Source organism: Athene cunicularia (genome assembly GCF_003259725.1).
Source record: "Athene cunicularia isolate RWA chromosome 1 unlocalized genomic scaffold, athCun1 chr1_part1, whole genome shotgun sequence".
Taxonomy (NCBI): domain Eukaryota; kingdom Metazoa; phylum Chordata; class Aves; order Strigiformes; family Strigidae; genus Athene; species Athene cunicularia.
In genome coordinates, this window is record NW_020799091.1 from 14,173,412 (window position 1) to 14,194,729 (window position 21,318).

The 21,318-nt window shown below is 38.0% G+C and overlaps 1 protein-coding gene across 3 annotated transcripts in view; it reads left to right on the forward strand.

The window, feature by feature from the left end:
• The window catches only part of DYNC2H1 (dynein cytoplasmic 2 heavy chain 1), a 180,513-nt gene that overhangs the window by 125,223 nt on the left and 33,972 nt on the right, over positions 1-21,318 (forward strand). For all 3 annotated transcript variants that reach the window (XM_026843929.1, XM_026843951.1, XM_026843940.1), the window contains one exon: positions 11,517-11,633. In XM_026843929.1, the coding sequence (XP_026699730.1) occupies positions 11,517-11,633 (117 nt within the window). The remainder of the gene's footprint in view (positions 1-11,516; positions 11,634-21,318) is intronic.

A 21,318-nucleotide genomic window follows, 5' to 3' on the forward strand; every position in this document is an offset into this window, starting at 1 on the left:
AGAGATGAAAGAAAACTGCCATAACTACCAGGTTTGTTGGTTATGCAGAAATGGGAGGGTCTCTTTTCTACTGGAAGAAGTTAAAATGAATGCATGAGAAACAAGAGGAAAGCTATGCACACCAATATAAGGTGACATGAAAGAGTTGGAAACCTGGTTAGAATATTCTTAGATCACATAGAGAAATGCTGGTTAGAAGGGACATCTGGAGTTTATATGTAGTCCACCCTCCTTTTCTAAGTGGAATTTGTTGCCATCTGTCTGTTACTTTGTCTGTGTGCCCTGTGTGTTATCATCCTAGTTGTTCACAGAGAAATTGAATGGTGTGAGCCCCAGGATCAAGGGCCCTTCAGTGTTTTCCTTCTCACTAGGTGTCATCCCGATGTCCAGTCTTTGATCACTACCATTTGACTCCAGCTATACAGCCACTTTTCCACCCAGCCCATTCTTTGAGATCATGCTTCAAGTCCATACTTCCTCATCTTCCAGAATAGGAATGCAATCAAAGATGATGTCAAAAGCCTTATTAGCAGTATCCCCACCTCTTCCCTCATTCATATAGTCATTTCATCACAGAAGTCAATCAGACTGGTCAAGCATTGTTTGCTCTTGGCAAAGCCATGTTAGCTTTTCCAATTGCCTTCTTTTTCCATCTAGTGTTTGGAAGTGGATTCCATGCTGATGTGTTCCATGATCTGTCCAGGGACAGAGATTAGCTGGAATAGTCTGTCATTCCATGAATCCTCCATCCATTTATTAAGGCAGGCATAATGTTACCCTTAACAGCAGTAAGGATTTTCTCTGATTGCTGTGATTTTTCATATACAGTACAGAGCAGCCTTGCCATCACACTGGCCAGCAGCCATGGGTGGATCTCATCTGGATTTTATTGATTTGAGTAAAATTATTTAGGTTGGAAAAGACCCTTAAGATCATCAAATCCAGCTGTAAACCTGACACTATCAAGCCTACCTCTAAACCATGTCCCCAAGCACCACATCTACACATCTTTTAAATACCTCCTTCCAGGGATGGTGACTCAAACACTTCCCTGGGCAGCCTGTTCCACTGCCTGACAACTCTTTCAATTAATAAATATTTACTAATATCCAACCTAAACCTCCTCTGGCACAACTTGAGGCCATTTCCTTTTGTCCTATCACTTGTTACTTGGGAGAACAACACCCACCTGGCTACAACCTCCTTTCAGGTAGCTGTAGAGAGTGATAAGGTCACCCCTCAGCCTCCTTTTCTCCAGGTTAAACAATCCCAGCTCCCTCAGCCACTCCTCATAAGACTTGTGCTCTGGACCCTTCACCAAATTTGTTGCCCTTCTCTGGACACACTCCAGCCCTTCAAAGTCTTGTGGTGAGGGGCCCAAAGCTGAACACAGTATTAGAGGTGCGGCCTCACCAGTGCCTTCCCTAGTCCTGGTGGCCACACTATTTCTGATACAAGCCAGGATGCTGTTGGCCTTCCTGGCCACCTGGGCACCCTGCTGGCTCATATTCAGCTGGCTGTTGACCAACAACCGCAGGTCTTTTCAACTGGGCAGCTTTCCAGCCACTCTTCCCCAAACCTGTAGCATTGCATGGGATTGTTGAGACCCAGCTGGAGGACCCAGCACTGAGCCTCACTGAACCTCATACAATTGGCTTTAGCCCATCAATCTAAACTGTCCAGATCCCTCTGTAATGCCTTCCTTCCCTCAAGCAGATCAACCCTTCTGCCCAACTTGGTGCTGTCTGCAAACTTACCAAGTGTGCACTTGATCCCCTCGTCCAGATCCTTGATAAAGATATTAAACAGAATTGGCCCCAATACTGATCCCTGGGGAACACCACTCGTAAATGGCTGGCAAGTGGATTTAACTGCATGTTTAACTGTTCACGTTCTCTGAGTAGAGTGTTTCTCTGCCATTATTAGTTGCTCCTTTCCTTTTTAAACCATGCACAGAGGCCACTGAAAGCTTCAGGCTTTTATGAGCCATCCCTCACTTATGTTCTCTTGCCTTTCTCAAATGCCCCATGTTTTCTTTGAACTTTTGCATATGTGTTGAAACCTGTCTCACAATGTTCCCTTCTAGTCTTATCTCTAGCAGGGCTTTGACTTTTCTACTTTCATCCTGAAGTGCCCAAGGAGTGCTTTTATCTTCTTTCTCTGTCCTTGATTTACTTCCTATATGTTCCTCTTTTTGGTGTCTTTCAATGCATCAAGAGACCCAAACAGTCTCTCTGCTTACCCAAACAGTCATTCTGAAACTCCTGTTCTTTCTGCACAATAAGGTGATTTGTTCTGAAGCTCACTCAAAAATACTGCTTTATTCCCCTTTTTAGTCAGCTGAAAGTAATGATGCTCTCCACTATACTGTCTCCAATTTTCCCTCTCCCTTATGCTCATTTCTCATGCAATTCTGCTAACAGTTCCTTGAATAAACCAATGCCTGCTTTCCTAAAGTCCAAAATCTTAACTCTGCAGTTTACCTCACCTATCCTCAACTTACATATAAATATAAATAATAAATCTCACCTGCATTTGCAAATCTGTCTCTTAACCAGCACTTTAGAAATTGCCTTCAGTAATGCATCATTAATAAAACAGCTTTTTTTTACATGTATTTTGCCATATAAAGATATACACTTGTAAATAATGGTATTAAAAGGGCTTCTTTGACTGAAAGGTAATTCTTAATTTGAGTTAAAATTTTATAAGCTAGCAGATATCTCATGAATTTTATTCAAGCTTTTAAGGTATAATTCCTATGAAAAAATTGTTGATGCAGTTTTTGACATAGTATAAAGCTTGTGTGTTTTATTTCTCATAGTAAAAAAATCTCATCTTGCAGATCACTGCTATAACTATCAATTTGGATGCGTACAGGAGTAGAATACACATTGTTATAGAGAGTATTTAAAAGTGTGTAGCAATGACCATACTTATTTTCATGTACACATACCATTTAATGACATGACATTTCATACTTGTCATGAATGGCAGCTGAATAATTTGAAAACTTAAGCATTTGTTCTAGCAGGTACTCAACATACAGAAATAATATTCACACATTACATCAGGATGACTTAAGTAAATTATGATAGGTAGACTTAGATTAGACATAAGGAAGAAATTCTTTCCTGTGAGGGTGGTGAGACACTGGCACAGGTTGCCCAGAGAAGCTGTGGCTGCCCCCTCCCTGGCAGTGTTCAAGGCCAGGTTGGACGGGGCTTTGAGCAACCTGGGCTAGTGGAAGGTGTCCCTGCCCATGGCAGGGGGGGTGGAACCAGATGATTTTTAAGGTTCCTTCCAACCCAAACCATTCTATGACTCTATGGTATCTGAACAAAGTTAGATTTACAAAATCAGGCAAAAAAGCATGATGTCTAACTGTATACTGCACAGAAATTATACTACCACCGATATCTCACAATATATTCTTTTTATTGATGTGATTGCTTAAAGAGAATCAACAACTTCTTGAATTAAGTCTGTTAGATGTCAAAAGGAATGGCTCATCATACCTTAGTGTAGCTGCTAAATATAGTACTCATTTAAAATAATTAGTTCTTCTGTCTGTGCTTGAAACATAAATTTTGTAGAAAAACCCAATTATCTTTTTTATAGCTATTTTTTATTTTGTAATGAGTACTTGCTGAGTTAAAATTGATAGTAAACTAATAATGGAAAACAGCACAGGGCAATCTAGTAAGACAAACAAGGTAAGAAACAGGGTCAGGAAACATGAAATATATTTTGCCTCATTAAGCATTGGTCTCACTGGCTTCAGTAAAACAGCATTTTATCATTAGGTTCTTTTTTTTTAACTTAGTTGCTGACCTGTATTTATTTTCAGTAAGTCACTGGCTGATTCTGTACCTCTTCCCACCATTCCTTGCATTTCTTATTTACTTAGATTAAAACTGCTTTCTGTCTTCTTAAAACTGTAGTCAGATATATGATTGTAGTATAGTTCCAGTGCTGGTTTTTCCCTTGTTAATGACAGCAACAGAGACAGCCTGTGGAGGGTGTACAAGGTTGTCTGGAACTCTTAGATAGCTGGGTCATGCTTGAGATTATACACCAAGTCTTCACTGCTGCTATTACTGAAGTCAACTAAAGAAAAGTTATGGTCCGTATGTCTACCCAATATTACAGTCATACATTTGACTGCAGTGTTTCTACTGTTTATAGACTAGTGGGGCTGTGGTGTGTGGTTATTTCTCAAGGTGCATTTGTAATGTAATGATAGCTGTAGCTTCTTGTGTGTTCATCAACAGACTAGATTTCCTCTTTCAAAATCTAGCTCAGTAGGACTCGGGAGTGCTGGTACCTTATTTTGTATCTACTGCTCCTCCATAATTCTAATCATGCCACACTGAGTAACATGGGTGTAATTATTGAAAAGCATGCATTAGAAATTATTCTTAAACGTGTCATGTTATTGCTGTAGATGTCAGGATGAACATAAATCTATTTTATTACAATAATTTTGCATTTATATAACCCTTGTATCAGCTGTGCAGAGCATATAATTACTGACATTTATTAAATGCATCCCACATCACAAATACATGACTAATAAGCTCTAGAAGAAATTGATGAGTAATGCCAAACTGTATTTGTTATTACTCTGCAACTGAGCAATCTGAGTACTTAGCAAGAATTTTTAAAATATGGGGAGTATTTTGTATATACCTGTGGTGCTGCATGAAAGAAATGTGTGGTGCCACATATTGGAGTGGAAGGCACAGTACTGTGCTCTAACGAAAAACACAGCTTTTTATAATTGCAGTTAATCAGTGCAGTTCTTCCAAGTAGCTTTATTAATTCCCATAGGTTTGGTGCTATGTACATGGGAATATATTGGTACGCAGCATATGAGAAGCTCTCCTCTAAGAACAGGCTGCAATTTTTTTGTTTTCTTAAATTTTGTCATAGTGTCTAATTAGCCAAGGTCAACCACCTCTTCTGGCCTTCCTTTTAGCATCATGTTCTCCGGGTAATTTATATTCTGGGGACCTCTACAAAATAAACCCCTTAGTTTGTGAGAAGGTGCAACTAGAATACTGGCTGGGTCAGTAGTAGGCTTATGCTGATTTTATTTCCTCCTCCACTGAAGCCCTGCTCCACAGAGGGTCTTCCTGGTGTCAAATGTATATGGTCCTCTTTTGTGTAAAAGAAGATATAGGTGGAATCAATGTCTTTCCCTCATTTTCTTTGTATTTTGATTAAGAAGGCATGTATCTCTGTCCTGAGTCCCTTCCTACTTCACATCCTTACTGAATGAAAGTGCAGCTTTGAGGTGGCCTTGAGGGAACAACAAAAGAGCAAGTGTAGACCTACACTCTTTCTTACTCATGTACATGCAGTATGAATAATTTGGTAATGAATGCCATTAAAGTACCATCATCCGACCTCCATGGACCCTCTTCTTGCAGAGAGGTAAGGGACACAGAGAGACCAAAAGTCAGAGAGGTTTCACTGGCAGCTCAGTCCTAGACTACTCTCACACCCACATGGGTAACAGTAGCCAAACTATGAGGAACAGTATGGAAGCATGTAGTCCAGTCAGAAGGCATATCAAACTGATACCAGTTCCCTCTCTTGACACAATGAAGATATAGTTGCATTGCACTGAGTTACTACTTTCCAGTATTTACCAAAGTGACTATGTTGTAACTTCATATTTTAGTTTGAGCTGTAAAGTCTTATAAAAACAAAAATATCTCCTTGAACAGCTGTGTAAAGGGATATATTGTTTCATTCTGAGAAATAAAGCATAGAAGTGGTTTCTGTGCTAAGCCTACATCCTTTTGAAACTGGTAGATGGCAGTAGAGTGTCTGCTTTGACATTGTCTATAGATTTACTGAAAGGAGTTTGTTAGCTTTTTGCACAAAAATAAAAATCCTTTTATCTGTTCCACAGTCTTGAAAAAAAAAATCATTTATATGGCTAGCAAATCTTTTCTGCTTTGTATTCTTAGAACAGTGATCATATTTAGTACAGTAAGCCTAGATTTTTATATTTATTTTTAATTCAGTGACATAGAATTTCACAATACATTTTGGACTTTATTACTTTCCTCTTTTTCAAATTGTAATATTGTGTGTAAAATATTTTTTTTGTTATGATTTCTAGGGTAGATTGCTTCTGAAATAAATACAAGACTTAGATAAAAGCCTGTGTTTATTATATATTGCATTTGTGAAGTAGTTTTTTGCAGTAGCTGTGAATTACTGAAGGCAAGACTTTTTCCTCATCTTGTGCATGAGTAAAGAACAGAAATAGATTTTGTGTTCCTAGAAATCTGTTTTTATCTAAGTTCCAGGGAATGAAAATTTAAAATCTTGGCATTTCATAATTTTTCTTTTTCTATGAATTTTTCTATGAATTTTTAAGTCAAAGATGACTTTCTAGTAGTTCCATATGAAGTCACATGGAATCATTCATTGTCTTTATAGCTTTCAATTTTGTTCATTATCTCTCTTAGTTTCTCTAAATACATGGGGTTTTTACTGTAATGTGTAGGTCAATATCATAGCAGCGTATATCCTCGGAAACCCATACAGTAAGCAGTAGATTAAAAATCTGAGATGCACAATTAGCTAAATAACTAAATAAACAAATATTGACATTTTGACTACCCCAGTTATTAATGTATGCAATTTACATTTTTCTGTGCTGACAATGCAACACCCCCCCCCCCAAAAAAAAACCAAAACAGTGTATGAATTTTCCAGTAAGAATGGAGAAAATATTCAGTAGCAGTTTCTGAATGCTTTTCGTAGTTATTAGATTCACTGTTCACAAATAAATTATTCTATTGAATTTTTTGTATAAATACTGTTATGAATGGTTGACCTTACTTAAACCAGACAGCTTCTACAAAGACTCATGGTTCTGAATAATCTTCTCACCTCTCTTTAAACAGAACATTATTGGTGATTGCTTTTATATTTTGATTACCTACCTTTCCATCCCTCTTATATTTTCAGTGATGGTACTGATTTCCTGATTTATGATAGATTTTTTCACTCTTATCATTATTAAATATATTTAGATGTATATTTCGCTTGAATTAGCACAATATATGAGAGCTTTTACTGTATAAAATATTAAAAGAACATGTTGCAGTAGCAAAGGTGAGCATTCAAAGTTTAGGTATTCTAAAAGTACTCTTATTTTGAGTACCCTGTATTACACAACTATGATTAGATTTTCAGTTTCCTTAGTATTATAAATACCTACCTTGGTACCTTTCCAAACTACAGTGCAGAAGATGTGATTTAAGAGACCTAGATGTCTGCATCTGTGCTAGTTACTTCTAGTCTCTCTTTGTGGTCATCAAAGTATCGTATTTGAGGCACGATTAATCTCATCTTTAGTTGATTGTAAGTTGACCTGATGATAACATATATATGGTGCAGTGAGAGGAGCTGAATTCTTACTGAGTTTTGAAGTTAGGTTTCTTGGAAAGGAAAAGCCTCATTCTAATTTAGGCTAAAATTTTTTAGTTTAGGCTAAAAAATAATCAAGCTGAAAGAGCTACCAGTACACAAAGTTTCAACCCAACCCATTAATTTAAAAAAGTTACAGTCAATTGAAAACAGTGTGCTGTCATGGAAACTTTAGTAGTAAGTTATGCTAGCATCATACCATCGTTATTGTACTTCAGAGAAGAAATGTGATGAACTGGAAAGAGTTAAAGAATTTCCATGAACACTTGATAAAAGATCATAGTATGTTACAGTACTCTGAAACACTGAGAGTTAAAACTTCCTTTCTTTTGATTGAACACTTTTAAGTGTTTTACTTTCGATAATCACTTCCCAATGTTTTTGAGCTACTTTGATAAAATATACAAAGCAGAAACAGATATAGGTGCACTGAAGAACAAATAATGAAATAATGGATAGATAGTGTATTTCCTATTTAAATTATATTGACAGATTCTATGATTAGATAATTAATAGCTAAACCTGTACACTAGAGTGAGAAAATAATTACTTGATCTTGCAGTCACTAATTTTCAAATTCATTTCAGCTATATGGAGCTAAGTGTTTATATCTATGAAGGCACGTAAAAAAAGAATACAATACTTAATATTTTCAATCCCCCATATTCACAAAGCAATCATATTAACTTTTTGCAGCTTTATAGTATAAATATGCAACTTTATATGAAGTACTGCATACTGAATTACCAGTTAAAGCATATTTGATATGTTTTATTTCTTTGCAAATGATGGCAGACAGCTATCCAAAACCAAATTACAATAGCCAGAACTATAGCTAAAAGAATGATATCTGCAAGGCACAAATGTCTGTTTGTTATCTGTATTGCTTGTCAGAACATTTGCATCTGTGCAGAGTGAAAAGGAGGAAGAATAACAGGAATGATGAAGACATTATGATCAAAAAATTAATCAGCAAAAATAATTATTTTTCTAAATTAAGCAAGAATCTTTTCTGATATACACAATAGCTGGAACACACAAAGAATTATTAAAGTTTAATATTAAGCTATGAGAATAAGAGGATGAAATCATGTTTTCCATAACAGAAGCTATACTGAGCAGTGGCTTGTGTTATCTTTTCCTCCCTTTAGCTACCAGAATACTTGCAGAAGCCCTTCTTGTAGGCCTTCACACCCATTGCTGGCTTCAAACCCAGCTGTGATTCAGCTTGCCTCACTCCATCCTAACACAATTGAGCAATGTCTTTGTATCCCTGCTGGGTAGTCCATCCCTGCTCCCATATTCTGTGGATTACCTTTTTATATTTGAGATCACTAGCTTCCTCTCCATCCATATTGTTCTTCTGCTATTCTTGTTCTTTGGCTTGTTTATCATGCTTGCTTCCTGCACATCAGAAAGGACTGTTCTGGTACTTTGAGGAATTTATTCTTAAAGATTAAACAACTTGTTCTCATGGGGGACTTCAACTTACCGGATGTCTGCTGGAAATACAATGCAGCAGAGGAAAAAGTCCAGGAGGATCCTGGAATGTGTGGAAGATAACTTCCTGACACAGCTGGTGAGTGAGCCACCTAGGGAAGGCGCCCAGCTGGACCGGTTGTTCTTGACCAGAGAAGGACTTGTGGGTGATGTGATGGTTGGAGTCGGACTTGGGCACAGTTTTTGATTCTTGAAGAAGTAAGGAGGGGTGTTAGCATCTTGGACTTCTGGGTGGCAGTCTTGAAACCATTTCCTACAGGCTTCTCCTGGAGAAACTGCCTGCACATAGCCTGGATGGGCATACTCTTCACTGGGTAAAATCTGGCTGGATGTCTGGGCCCAAAGAGTTGTGGTGAATGGAGTTAAATCTAGTTGGTGGCTGGTCACAAGTACTGGGGCCAGTTCTGTTTAATATCTTTATCAATGATCTGGACAAGGGGATCAAGTGCACACTTGGTAAGTTTGCAGACAGCACCAAGTTGGGCAGAAGGGTTGATCTGCTTGAGGGAAGGAAGGCATTACAGAGGAATCTGGACAGGCTGGATTGATGAGCTGAGGCCAATTGTATGAGATTTCATGAGGCTCAGTGCCGGGTCCTCCAGCTGGGTCTCAACAACCTCATGCAATGCTACAGGTTTGGGGAAGAGTGGCTGGAAATCTCCTTGGTGGAAAAGGATCTGGTGGTGTTGGTCAACAGCCAGCTGAATATGAGCCAGCAGTGTGCCGACGTGACCAAGAAGGCCAATGTCATCCTGGCTTGTGTCAGCACTAGCGTGGCCAGCAGGGACAGGGAAGGGATCTGACCCCTGTACTCGGCACTGGTGAGGCCGCCCCTCGATTCCTGGGTTCAGTTTTGGGCCCCTCACTCCAAAAAGGACATTGAATGACTCGAGCGTGTCCAGAGAAGGGCAACGGAGCTGGTGCAGGGTCTGGAGCACAGGTCGTATGGGGAGCGGCTGAGGGAACTGGGGGGGTTTAGTCTGGAGAAGAGGAGGCTGAGGGGAGACCTCATCGCCCTCTACAGCTACCTGAAAGGAGGGTGCAGGGAGCTGGGTGTCAGTCTCTTCTCCCATGTAACAAGTGATAGGACAAGAGTTAATGGCCTCAAGTTGTGCCAGAAGAGATTTAGGTTGGATATTAGGAAATATTTATTCATTGAAAAGGATATCAATCATTGGAACATGCTGTCCAAAGAAGTGGTTGAGTCACAATTCCTGGAGGTATTTGAAATACATGTGGACATGGTGCTTAGGGACATGGTGTTGCTGTAAATACGGACAAAGCGACAACATGGTTTAGTGGTGGACTTGGCAATGTTAGGTGTATGGTTGGACTTGATCTTTAGAGTCTTTTCCAACCTAAATGATTCTATGATTCTATGTTATAGAGATAGATTTGATATATTTATTCATTATGTATATTTATCTTTTGGTTTATATCTTAAGACATTTAGTATAAGAATAAAATTATAGTAAATGTTATAGAAATTAAAATAATGGTTCAGTGTTTTATAGTCTTGTAGTGCTTCATAGTCCATATGAAAGCTAATAAGGTGTTGTTTGCTTCAATGAAAAAAAAAATTAAAAAGAAACCACACCATTGCACCTCTCAAATAGACAATAATTCAAAAGCCAGCAGAAACAACTTGATTTCCCGCCTCATTCTGCCTAAGAATTAAATATTCCAGTCCTTCTGAATGATTAATAAAAATTTTATTATCAGTTTCAATTATTTGAAGTCAAGCAAAAGAGGAGAATATTAGTAAGTTCTTCTCTAACATGTCTTCCAAAAAAGGAAAAATAACTAAAATTTATCTAAAATACTGAAAAATACCAGGAATTTTATATACACTCTACAGGACAGACTGCAATATCACTGACGAATTTTAATTTCAGTATTCTTTCTTTATATATGTATACATGTATTTGATAAGTTTATGTGTGGAGTCATCAGGGTTGCTAACAATAAAAGGCCATTGGACTAAATGAACTGGAAGCTCCCCTTCTTTCTGAAAGTTTGTAGTTATTCTTTTAATTGCTTTCTTTCTTTCTTTAAAAAATATGCAGTTAAATAATATGATGTAGCATGAATATCTAAGAGATCTGTTGGAGATCTTTATGAATTGATTATAACTGTCTTGGAGTTTTGATGCCAGATAGGTACTATATATATTTAGTAACATATTCTGCTTTTTTGTTTCTCTTTTTTAATTACAGATTGAGCTTAGTTAAAGTCAGACCTTGAGTTTTGTCTGTAGATTTTGTGGAAAAGAGGCTTTTTAATTAATTATACACCTCATTAGTTTTTAAATTATAGTTGAACAAAACCAATAACTGTGATAAGAAAAATATGGATTTGTTTGTTTATGGCTTAATATGAATGAGGCTCAAGTATGTTCTTTATGGGTATTGTTTGTGCTTTGAATAGGTCATGATTATAATTAAGTATGCAGAAAAGCATAGTCCATAGATAAACCAGTATGTGCTATTGTGTTGCATTTTTGTACTAAAAGAGGGTTGTTTATCCTTCTAAAAGATTGTATTTGTATTCTCATCACTCAGGTCATTTCACAGCTTCGGATACTGAGCAGGTCAGTAACTGCTGGCTGCAGATTTGACAGAGAAATATGGTCTACTGAACTTTCTCCTGTTCTCAATCTCTGGAAGAAACTTAATCAGGTAGGAAAGTATCTAATTTGAAAAGACAACTCCCCCCCCCCCCCCGGGTAACTACATTAAAAATAAGATCTAAGGAATTATCTTGAGCATTGAAACATAAGAAGTGAAAAAGTAAGTTAAATGCATTTGAAGTGGGAATTACAATGTTACATGTATGTAATCAGCTTTGAAGTCTGTATGCCAAATAACAGGCTATCGCTCTTTTCTCCATATGAAGGTGAGAACACACTCACAAGACATGAGTCTAATACCTTGTGTTTCCAAGAAGAACACTAATATATTTTAGATTTTAATTTAGTGTCTTAATTTCTCTCATATTCACAAGGCAATGTTTAATGATTTTAAATATTAATTTTTTTCCCTGTATAATAGTGAAACACAGTACTAGCTTTAAATTGAGATTCATTAAAATTACTGCTACAATTCTTGCAATATCCAGTTTGTTTGTTTGTTTGTTTTCTTTCTTGTTCTGGGTTGGTTTGTTTTGGTGGGGGTTTTTTACATGCTTGACTTCTACCCATTGAATTCTTATTGTGGGTGTCCCTTTATCTGTAATGTATGCAAATTCTATTTGAAATGCAGATACTGCGCATACTTGGGAAGGATCCCCCTCACCTCATGTTATGTGTCTACCTAGATGTTTGGCCATTATTTTTTTCCTCAGCCATAATTAATTGATCACAGACACTGTGGCTCAAAATTATGTCTTGTACACAACAAGGTTGGAATGAGAAAAGCCTTTCCCTTACTCAGCCACATACAAAAAAGTTACATAAGGTGCACTATAGAATTTGCCATTACATTTTGAAATCTCTCATTAAATTGTCATATAATCCATAGTGTATGATACATCATGTTTTTGTCAAAATAATCTTTGGTACTAAATAACTTCATGTTGAAATCTCTGAAATATCTGAACATGGACTGCTGTTAACCAGCTGTGTGATCCTGTAAGAAAAAGCAGTATGTTTCAGTGTGACACCTTCCATTATATCTTACTGACTAGTGTTTAATATACCCTTAGACCGGCAAACCTTCATTGCAAGAGCTCAGATGAAACTCTTGCATGTATGTATACATGTATAATCATAAAATTGGAGATTTTGATTGTAGTGTTTGGAAGACTGATAGATGAGGCCATTTTTAAACAGTAAAACAAAAGTGCACTACATTAATAGTCGCTAACAGCACACATTGCTAATGACTAGTTCTTTATCGTTATTAATTGTTAGCACTGCAAATTCAAAGCACTCTTTAAAACTTGCATCATAAATTAATTGTGAGTATGCAGTACCATGAAGCTGAAGCGAGGGTTAGAACTAGATGATCTTTAATGTCCCTTCCAAACTAAACCATTCTATGATTCTATATTATCTTAAACTTTCCTTGATTTTCGTTAGTGGAATGAATTGTTCATCTTTTGAGGATGTCATTTGGAATAGGATGGCCTCTGACCTTGTGTAGGGTTTTTGGGGGGCACGTTAGCTTGAGTGTTTAAAAATATTTAACTAATAATGTCCTTTATCAAAATTAGCTTTCATAGTTTGTTCAACTAGTACTTGCTTTAAACTTTGAAAAAGTCTAGGCATCTATAAAAATTCCACATACATTGCATAAAGTTCTACATTCTAATTCTTTTTTGGTAGCTCAATGAAGGCATCATGTTTTTTTTCAGAAGTTTTAAATAAAGACCTGAAAATTGGAATGAAGAAAATAGCTGAATTGCTGCTTAAGTTAGCAACCATACATTATTTTATTTACGCATGAATGGGCACAGGATATGAGCTAAAATGATTTCCCAGGTATGAGGAAGTAAAATCATAAAAACTATCAATTCCTGAAGTCTGTAAAAAAAAATTTTCCCCCCTCTATTTTGGAAGCATATATGTTTAGCTTCAGACTCTTTATGATAGAATCATAGAGTCATAGAATAGTTTGGGTTAGAAGGAACCTTTAAAGATAACTAGTCCAATCCCCTGCCATGTTCAGGGACATCCTCAACTAAATTCTGGTTGCTCAAGGTCCCCTTCAACTTGACCTTGAAGAATTTAAGGGATGGGACATGCACAACTTCTCTGGACAGCCTGTCCCCGTGTCTCACTGCCCACATCGTAAAAAATTTCTTCCTTATATCCGGTCTAAATCTACCCTCTTTCAGTTTAAAACCATTGCCCCTTGTCCTGTCGCCATGGGCCCTGTTAAAAAGTATTTTTCTGTCTTTCTTATAAGCCCCCTTTACATATTGAAAGGTTGCAATAAGATCTCCCCAGAGCCTTCTCTTCGCCAGGCTGAAGAACCCCAACTCTTGCAGTCTTTTCTTTATAGGAGAGGTGATCCAGCTCTCTGATCGTTTTCATGGCCCACCTCTGGAATGCAGTACCCAGGTTGGGTCTCACAAGAGCAGAGTAGAGGAGCAGAATCACCTCCCTTGACCTGCTACCACACCTCTTTTTTGTAGCCCAGGATATGGTTGGTTTTCTGGGCTTCAAGCACACATTGATGGTTCATGTCCAGTTTTTCATCCACCAGTACCCCCAAGTCCTTCTCCATGGGGCTGATCTCAATCCCTTCATCCCCCAGCCTGTATTGATACCGGGGATTGCCCTGACCCAGGTGCAGGGCCTTGCATTTGGCCTCGTTGATCTTCGTGAGGTGGTGGCTATTGTTGTTGTTACTATTATTCTTATTATCTTCTTTTATCTATTGCATACAGATAGTAGTAAAGTAGAGGCAGATGAGATAGATGCTGACAATACCTTCCATTTTATTTACAAGAAGCAAATACTAGTTTTCTACCTGTCAAATGTACTTATCACTAAGGGTAGTTGGAAATAATGGTTGAATATCTGTTTCAAACTACTGAAACTCAGGAAGAGCCCGGTGTAGGTCTGAATTGAATCTATCTAATATATTTATAAATTCAAAGCTGTTTTTAAAATCAGCTACTTTTTAGTCTGGAGGCAAAAAACGCTCAGAAACTTGTTAATATGTAGAAACTTGTTAATACGTAGAGAAAGATTAAGTATGTTTTTAAACATTTTTATTCTAATGCTGAGTATGTAATTCAAAGATTAATTCAAAAGGGATTATTTTAAAAATACCTTGAAAATAGTTATTGTACATCTAAGTGCTGATGGTTCTGAAGCATGACATAATTTACCACTTGACATAGGTTTATCCTGTAGAATTTATACTGTAATAATTGGTCATAAACTTTAAGTGTGGACATATTTTTATCTTTACACTCTTAATACCATATGGTGATCACATTTGTATTCTGTAGTGTCCAAGTTTAGATAAAATAATAGACAGCATTTGACTGGGTATTTCTCTGGACTGAGCATCGGTGTTTCATCTTGCAAAAATTAGTTGAAATAATTTAGAGTGTATAATACAGCTAAATTGACAGAATGTCTATAGAATTTATGTAGTCAGTGAATTTCAGAAATCAATGATAAACCAAAAGTTTTATCTAATATTGGACAACATTTCACAAATCTGTAAATGGAGTATTTAACTTTCTTAGTGATATGCCCACTGAAGAATTCTACCATATACACCTTAAAGTAAAATAATATTTGTATTTTTTCATGAGTGCAAATTGTAATCTCTCAATCAGTAGCATTGAGTGCAGCTAACAGAAGCAGCAAATGCACGCAGCAGTTGGCACAGCAGTTTGTGCAGAACAGCTTACAGAAGACCAGCAACTTTGCTCAGTAGAGGATACACCTTCTCAGTAATGGTAGTGACATGCCACAGGACACAGTCCCCAGCTGCTGCAGGAGCAATGGAACCTCTAAGATGAGAACTTTGACTCAGACATAGCTCCAGAGGGAGGATGCAGCTCTGCAGGTTTCGAGCTGCAAGGAGGTGACTTCCTGAGGCTGGGGCAGCAGGAGGTGGTCTTCTAACCTGCAGGAGATTTGTGCTTGTTGAGGATCTGCATCATCAAGGAGCTGTGAGAGGAGGTCAGCAGATTTTGCAGCATCAGAAATAGTGTAGTCAGATCTTTTCTGAGATACTGAAACTTAAAGAGCCAAGCACCCAGCTTTCCTGAAGGTGTTGCAGGCAGAGTCTGGGTCTATTGGGGTAGAAGTTGAAGACTTACACGATGGCAAAGCCTGGAAGCTTGTGACTTCTGGCACAAGGAGGATGACTTCTACTGCATCTCAAGATTTAGTGCCCTCATAGCTGACAAGAGGCTGGGAGCTCCGTCCAATGAAGCTCCCAAGCCAATTAAACCTGATGGATGGTTAGATGTTCTCTTGAAAGGAAAAGCCAGCAAGGTGAGAACAGGGAGTTGCCCTTTTTGTGAGAGACCAGGTGAAATGGATGAAGCTCTCCTTAGAGATGTACAACATGCCAGCTGAGAGGATCAGAAGTCAGCATTGTAGTTGGTGTCTGCTATGGGCCACCTGATCAGGAAGAAGTAGGTGAGATATTTTAAGATGCCTGGAAGAAGCCTCACATTCTCAGAGCATGGTCTTTTGGGGGGAATTTACCCACCTTGATATCTGCTGGAAGAACAGTGTAGCAGGGCACAAGCAATCCAGGAGGTTTCTGCAATGTATTGATGACAAATTCCTGACTCAGTTGATGGAGCAACCAATAAGGGGAAGCACTCTGTAGGACCTCATACTTTCCAAGAAGGAAAAACTTGCTGAAGACGTGAAGGGTGATGGCAGCCTTGATTGCTGTGACCATGAGATGGTGGATCTCAGGAATATGAGAGGAGGGAAACAATCAAAAAGAAGGACTCTAGACTTCAGGAAAGTAGACTTTGGCCAGTTCAGGGATGTGCTTGAAAAAATCCCATGGGACACTCTCCTGGAGAGCAGTCCTGAAGATCTGGTTGCTTTTCAAGGAATACCTCCTCTAAGCTCAGTGGTCAATCTCAAAATGCAGGACATCAAGTAACAATAGCAGGAGACCTGTATGGATGAGCAAGGAGCTCCTGGCAAAACTTAAATGTAAAAAAGAAGTGAAGGAAGTGGGGACAGCTGATGTGGATGGAATGTAGAGACATGAGCATGCAGAGATGGGGTTAGGGAAGACAGAGCGTGTCTGCAGTTGAATCTGGTGAGGGATGTGAAGGGCTATTACTGATCTATTGGGTCTAGCTAGGATGGAGTTAGCTTTTCTCATAGCAGTGGATATAGTGCTGTGCTTTGTACTTGTGGCTAGAACTGTTGATAAGACATCAGTGTTTTGGCTGTTACTGAGCAGTGCTTGCACAGCATCAAAGCTGTCTCCCCAGCCTCCCACCTCCCAAAAGCCTGTATGATGGGGGTGGGTAAGAGGTTGGTTAGGAGGGGACATAGCTGGGACAGCTGACCCAAACTGGCTGAAGGGATATTCCATACTATGTGACCTCACGCTCAGTGCTAAAAGCTAGGAGAAAGGAGGAGTATGGGGACATTCATTATTAAGTCACTTGTCTTTCAAAGTAACCACTGTGTGTAGATGGTCTGCTTCCCAGGAAGTGGCTGGGCATTGCCTGCTGATAGGAAGTCAAAAATAAATCTCTGGTTTTGCTTTGCTTCTTCATGCAGCCTTTGGTTTTTTCTTTTTATTAAACTGCCTTTATCTTGACCAACAAGATGTTTCATCTTATTTTCTCTCCTTGTCCTGTTGAGGAGGGAAGAGATAGAGTGGCTTGGTAGGCATCTGGTGTCCAGCAAGGTTAATGTACTACAACTGAGTATGGTTGGGATGGAGTTAACTTTACAGCCTGTTTAGCAGCACCTGTTTAGCAGCAGATGTGGTGCTGTTAACCTATTAGAAGGGCAACAAAAATGATTTTTACAGGTACATCAGCAACAAAATGAAGATTGGGGAAAGTGTAGGGTCACTGCTGGATGGAAGTGAGGACTTGGTCACAAAGGACAAGAAGAAAGCTGAAGTACTAGATGTCTTCTTTGCCTCTGTTTGCTGGTAGGTCTGGCCAACACCACTCCCAGGTCCCCAAAAGCAATGGGAGAGTACAGAGCAAAGGAGACTTAACCTTGGTGGAAGAGGATCATGTTAGGGAGTGTTTAAACAAACTAAATATAAACAAATTCACAAGCCCTCATGGAACACACCCATGAATGCTGAGAGAGCTGACTGCTGCAGTTGTGAGACCACTCAGTGATCTTTGAAAGATCAGTGTGACTTGGGGAGATTCCTGAGGACTAGAAGAAAGCAACTGTCACTCCTTTCTTTAAGAAAGGCAAAAAAGAGGATCCAGATAACGATATGTTATTGAGCCTCACCTGGGAAGGTGATTGAGTAAATAATCCTCAAAACAATTTCCAAGAATTTCCAAAGGTCCTTAAGATGGTTAGGGGACAAGAGCATCTGTCATACAAGGACATAATGAGAGAACTGGGACTGTTCACCCTGGGGAAGAGAAGCCTCAGAAGAAATCTTATTATTTAGTGTATACTGGCTGATGGGAAGAAGTAAAGAAGACAGAGCCAGGCTCTTCTCAGTGGTGTCCCATGACAAAACACGACGCCATGGGCACAAACCAAAATTTTATAGGAAATGCCATTTAAACAGAAGACAAAATTTTTTTACTGTGATGATGGTCAAAAACTGCAACAGGTTGCCCAGAGAGACTGTGGAGTCTCCATCCTTGGAGATATTGAAAACTTGGCTGGATGCAGTTTTGTCAACCTATTGTAGCTTTGAGCATAGGGTTGGACTAGACAGTCTCCAGAGGTTCCTTCAAACCACGACAGTTTTGTGATTCTGTGAATAGTAGTCTTTTGTGGTCAGTTTTAGAGCTATCACAGTCTCTGTGGCCAAACAGCAAAAATAGCATCTGTACATTAGAAATTTTAGCTTTTTCATTTTAGACATTCCGACATGGGAAATAGTTCTTATGTATTAATACAGTAATGAGGACATATGTTGTTTCTTTTTTCAGAAATATTTCTGGAAATTTGTGGGACTCTTTTTTTCTTTCCTCTCAGTGGCATACATTTTTCAAAGCCCAGTTAAATGTTACTACCAATTATTCAGACATTCTGAAATTGTTGAACAGGGGAATTTATTATTCTCTGTCTATCCATAACAATAGAATCATGGAAACTGCCTCCCCTTCATCCAGGGTTTATTAGTCCAGCCTGAATGCAGACTCTGGAATTTTTCATTGAATTTTACTTTAAATGAAATACTTAACATCTGGTTCTAGTCAGTGCATTCCCATTGAAAGTTACATAAGCAAACTTCTTCATCCTATTTAGCTGTTCTGGACTAATACAGAATATCTTGACATTTTCATCTATATTAGCTTCATTTGAAAACACCCTTGTAATGAATACTGTCCTAAAACTGCTTCTTCAGTGTCTATCAGTGTGATTTAATAACAGCTTAACACTAATCAAATTAATTAAACACTCATGAACCTGCCATTTAGTTAAAAAAAGCCCAAATGCTCAGATGCTCAGCAAAAGTTTGCACAAAAGACTGTTTACTGAAAGAATGGGACCATCACCGAATAACTTGTCAAGCAAACATTACACAAATGTAAAATAAATCTTCCTTAATTTGGAAGAATGGTCCACTACAGCCTGTTGACCAGGGCTGGGCCCTCAGAGTAATTCAACCAACTTCTGTCCTGGTGTCCATTCTCTTCCCATATAGCCTTGTGCCATGACAGAGTGTAGATCAGGACCTATTTAAGCACTTCTTTGTCACATAACTGGATCAGTTGGAAATCACTATCCAACAGAACTCAGGCATTGCCCATCATGTGACAGTTTTCAGAGAAGTACAAAAATATCAGGACACTATGGTGCTGCATAAGTGTTTCATCATGTCCAAATGGCTGGCTGTCATGAACAGAGCGACAGGAGTCACCACTATATTTTTGTTGTAGTGTGAACGCATTTTCTACCGTGTTTCAGGGAAACTGTTTAGTACCTCTGTGAAAGTTAGAAGGCCCACCCATAATAAAAATGTGGAAGTAACTGCTTCAAAATTATTTCTGCTGAATATATGATCATAAGCTGTCATGATGTGTTCTGCCTTACCTTCTGTTGTGTTTGTAAATTGAAGGCTAACTGTTTTCATGAAGATGCATAATGCGGCAAGACAATGGCAGAAATAGTTTTGAAAATGAATGGGTTGTTGCTCTTTTATCTAAAACATTAGGAACTTCAGCTGTAACAAAAGAACAATGTTTTTTTCACCAAGGAAAATCAGTGAAGCAGAAATATAAGGTCATTATTTCTTGTATTGTCAACAATGAAATATTTGTGCAATAAACAGTGAGAGGCTAATATCTGAAATAATACGCAGAGAGGAGGAGGCAGAATCAAATGGCCAGTGGAGATTTCTAAAACTCACCACCACCACCACCAAAATTGAATTTTGAATCAGATGCAATACTAGTGGAGATGTATGAGTTTATTTTCGTTATATTTGTTACATTTCTAAGGGGTCAATTTTCAGAAGATATTGGAGTTTGAAAAAGCTTGAGTTTAGGAAGGTAATGAGGAAAAGCTTCTGGAGCAGCTTAGGTGAGACTATATGAAGTCTTATATTGTACTGGGATAGTAACAAGGACAAGAAGTGAAAGAGGGAAAATTATCAAAATCTCAAAATACACCTAATTTAATATTGGTAGCATAATATAGTATTTAATGCTAAAGATTAGAACCTATCTTCAGTTTCTTATGATTAGGAAAAACACTGAGTACTTCAGCAGTTCTTCATCTTAATTCCCAAGCAGGTCATGAGGATATTTTTAAAGCTGATGTGAGTTATATACATAATGGATTTTAAGGGAATGTAATAGAACATTAAATGTATAAGCTGATATTGGTATTCATGTTTAATTTTCCTATAAAAATGACAGATGGGTTGTTTTAATAAATTCTCAGGAGAAGGCATTAGAAAGAGTGATGAAATGAATATGCAATTCATAGGAGACTGTTATGTGAAGGAAAGTATTGAGGAACTTAGAGGCCTTCTCTTGCAGTAAGATTTTTGTGTATTAACACAGTTTATGTGAAGACTGGCATAGCCTGCAAGTTGCAATGTCTTTGTTCTTCCATTTTTTGTGCAGTTAAATACTCCAGTAAGGAATTACCAACTACGTTGTGCTAGTTTTACATTATCTTTTATACATATTCACCAAACTATGATCTGAAAAAAACTGAAGTGTAACAGGTGCTGTAATTTCAGGATGCAGGCAAAAAAAATACAAAACAAAACAGTTCTAAATACTGCATGTTTCTTACACTTTGAACAATAACTTTGTTGTATAACTGTAATAATGTAGGAGTGAACACCTTATTCTTCATTTCTCTGTCATTTTTGCTTGATAGGTGAGTGCAGTATGAATTGGAAATGAAAAACGTGTGAAAGTTCTGACAAACTTACAGTGCCTGGCAATGATAATGGAGGCAGGCATCCTGTGTGTTTTGGAAAGCAAGATGCCATGTGACAATTCAGCAATTTATTTAACCTGAAAAACAGTCAAAACTACATGTTATTTTAAGAAGAGATACTTTAGAGAAAGTAAAATCAGATTTTACCTTTAATAAATTACTAGAAATTGAAATAGAAAAACATTTTTTCCCCAAAGGCTACGGTTTTCTTTGTGCATTTGTGCCTTTTAGAATTTTTCAATAAATAAGTTTCCAAAAAATTCCATAACTGCAGTATCTTGTCACATGTCAGGTTGGCAGTT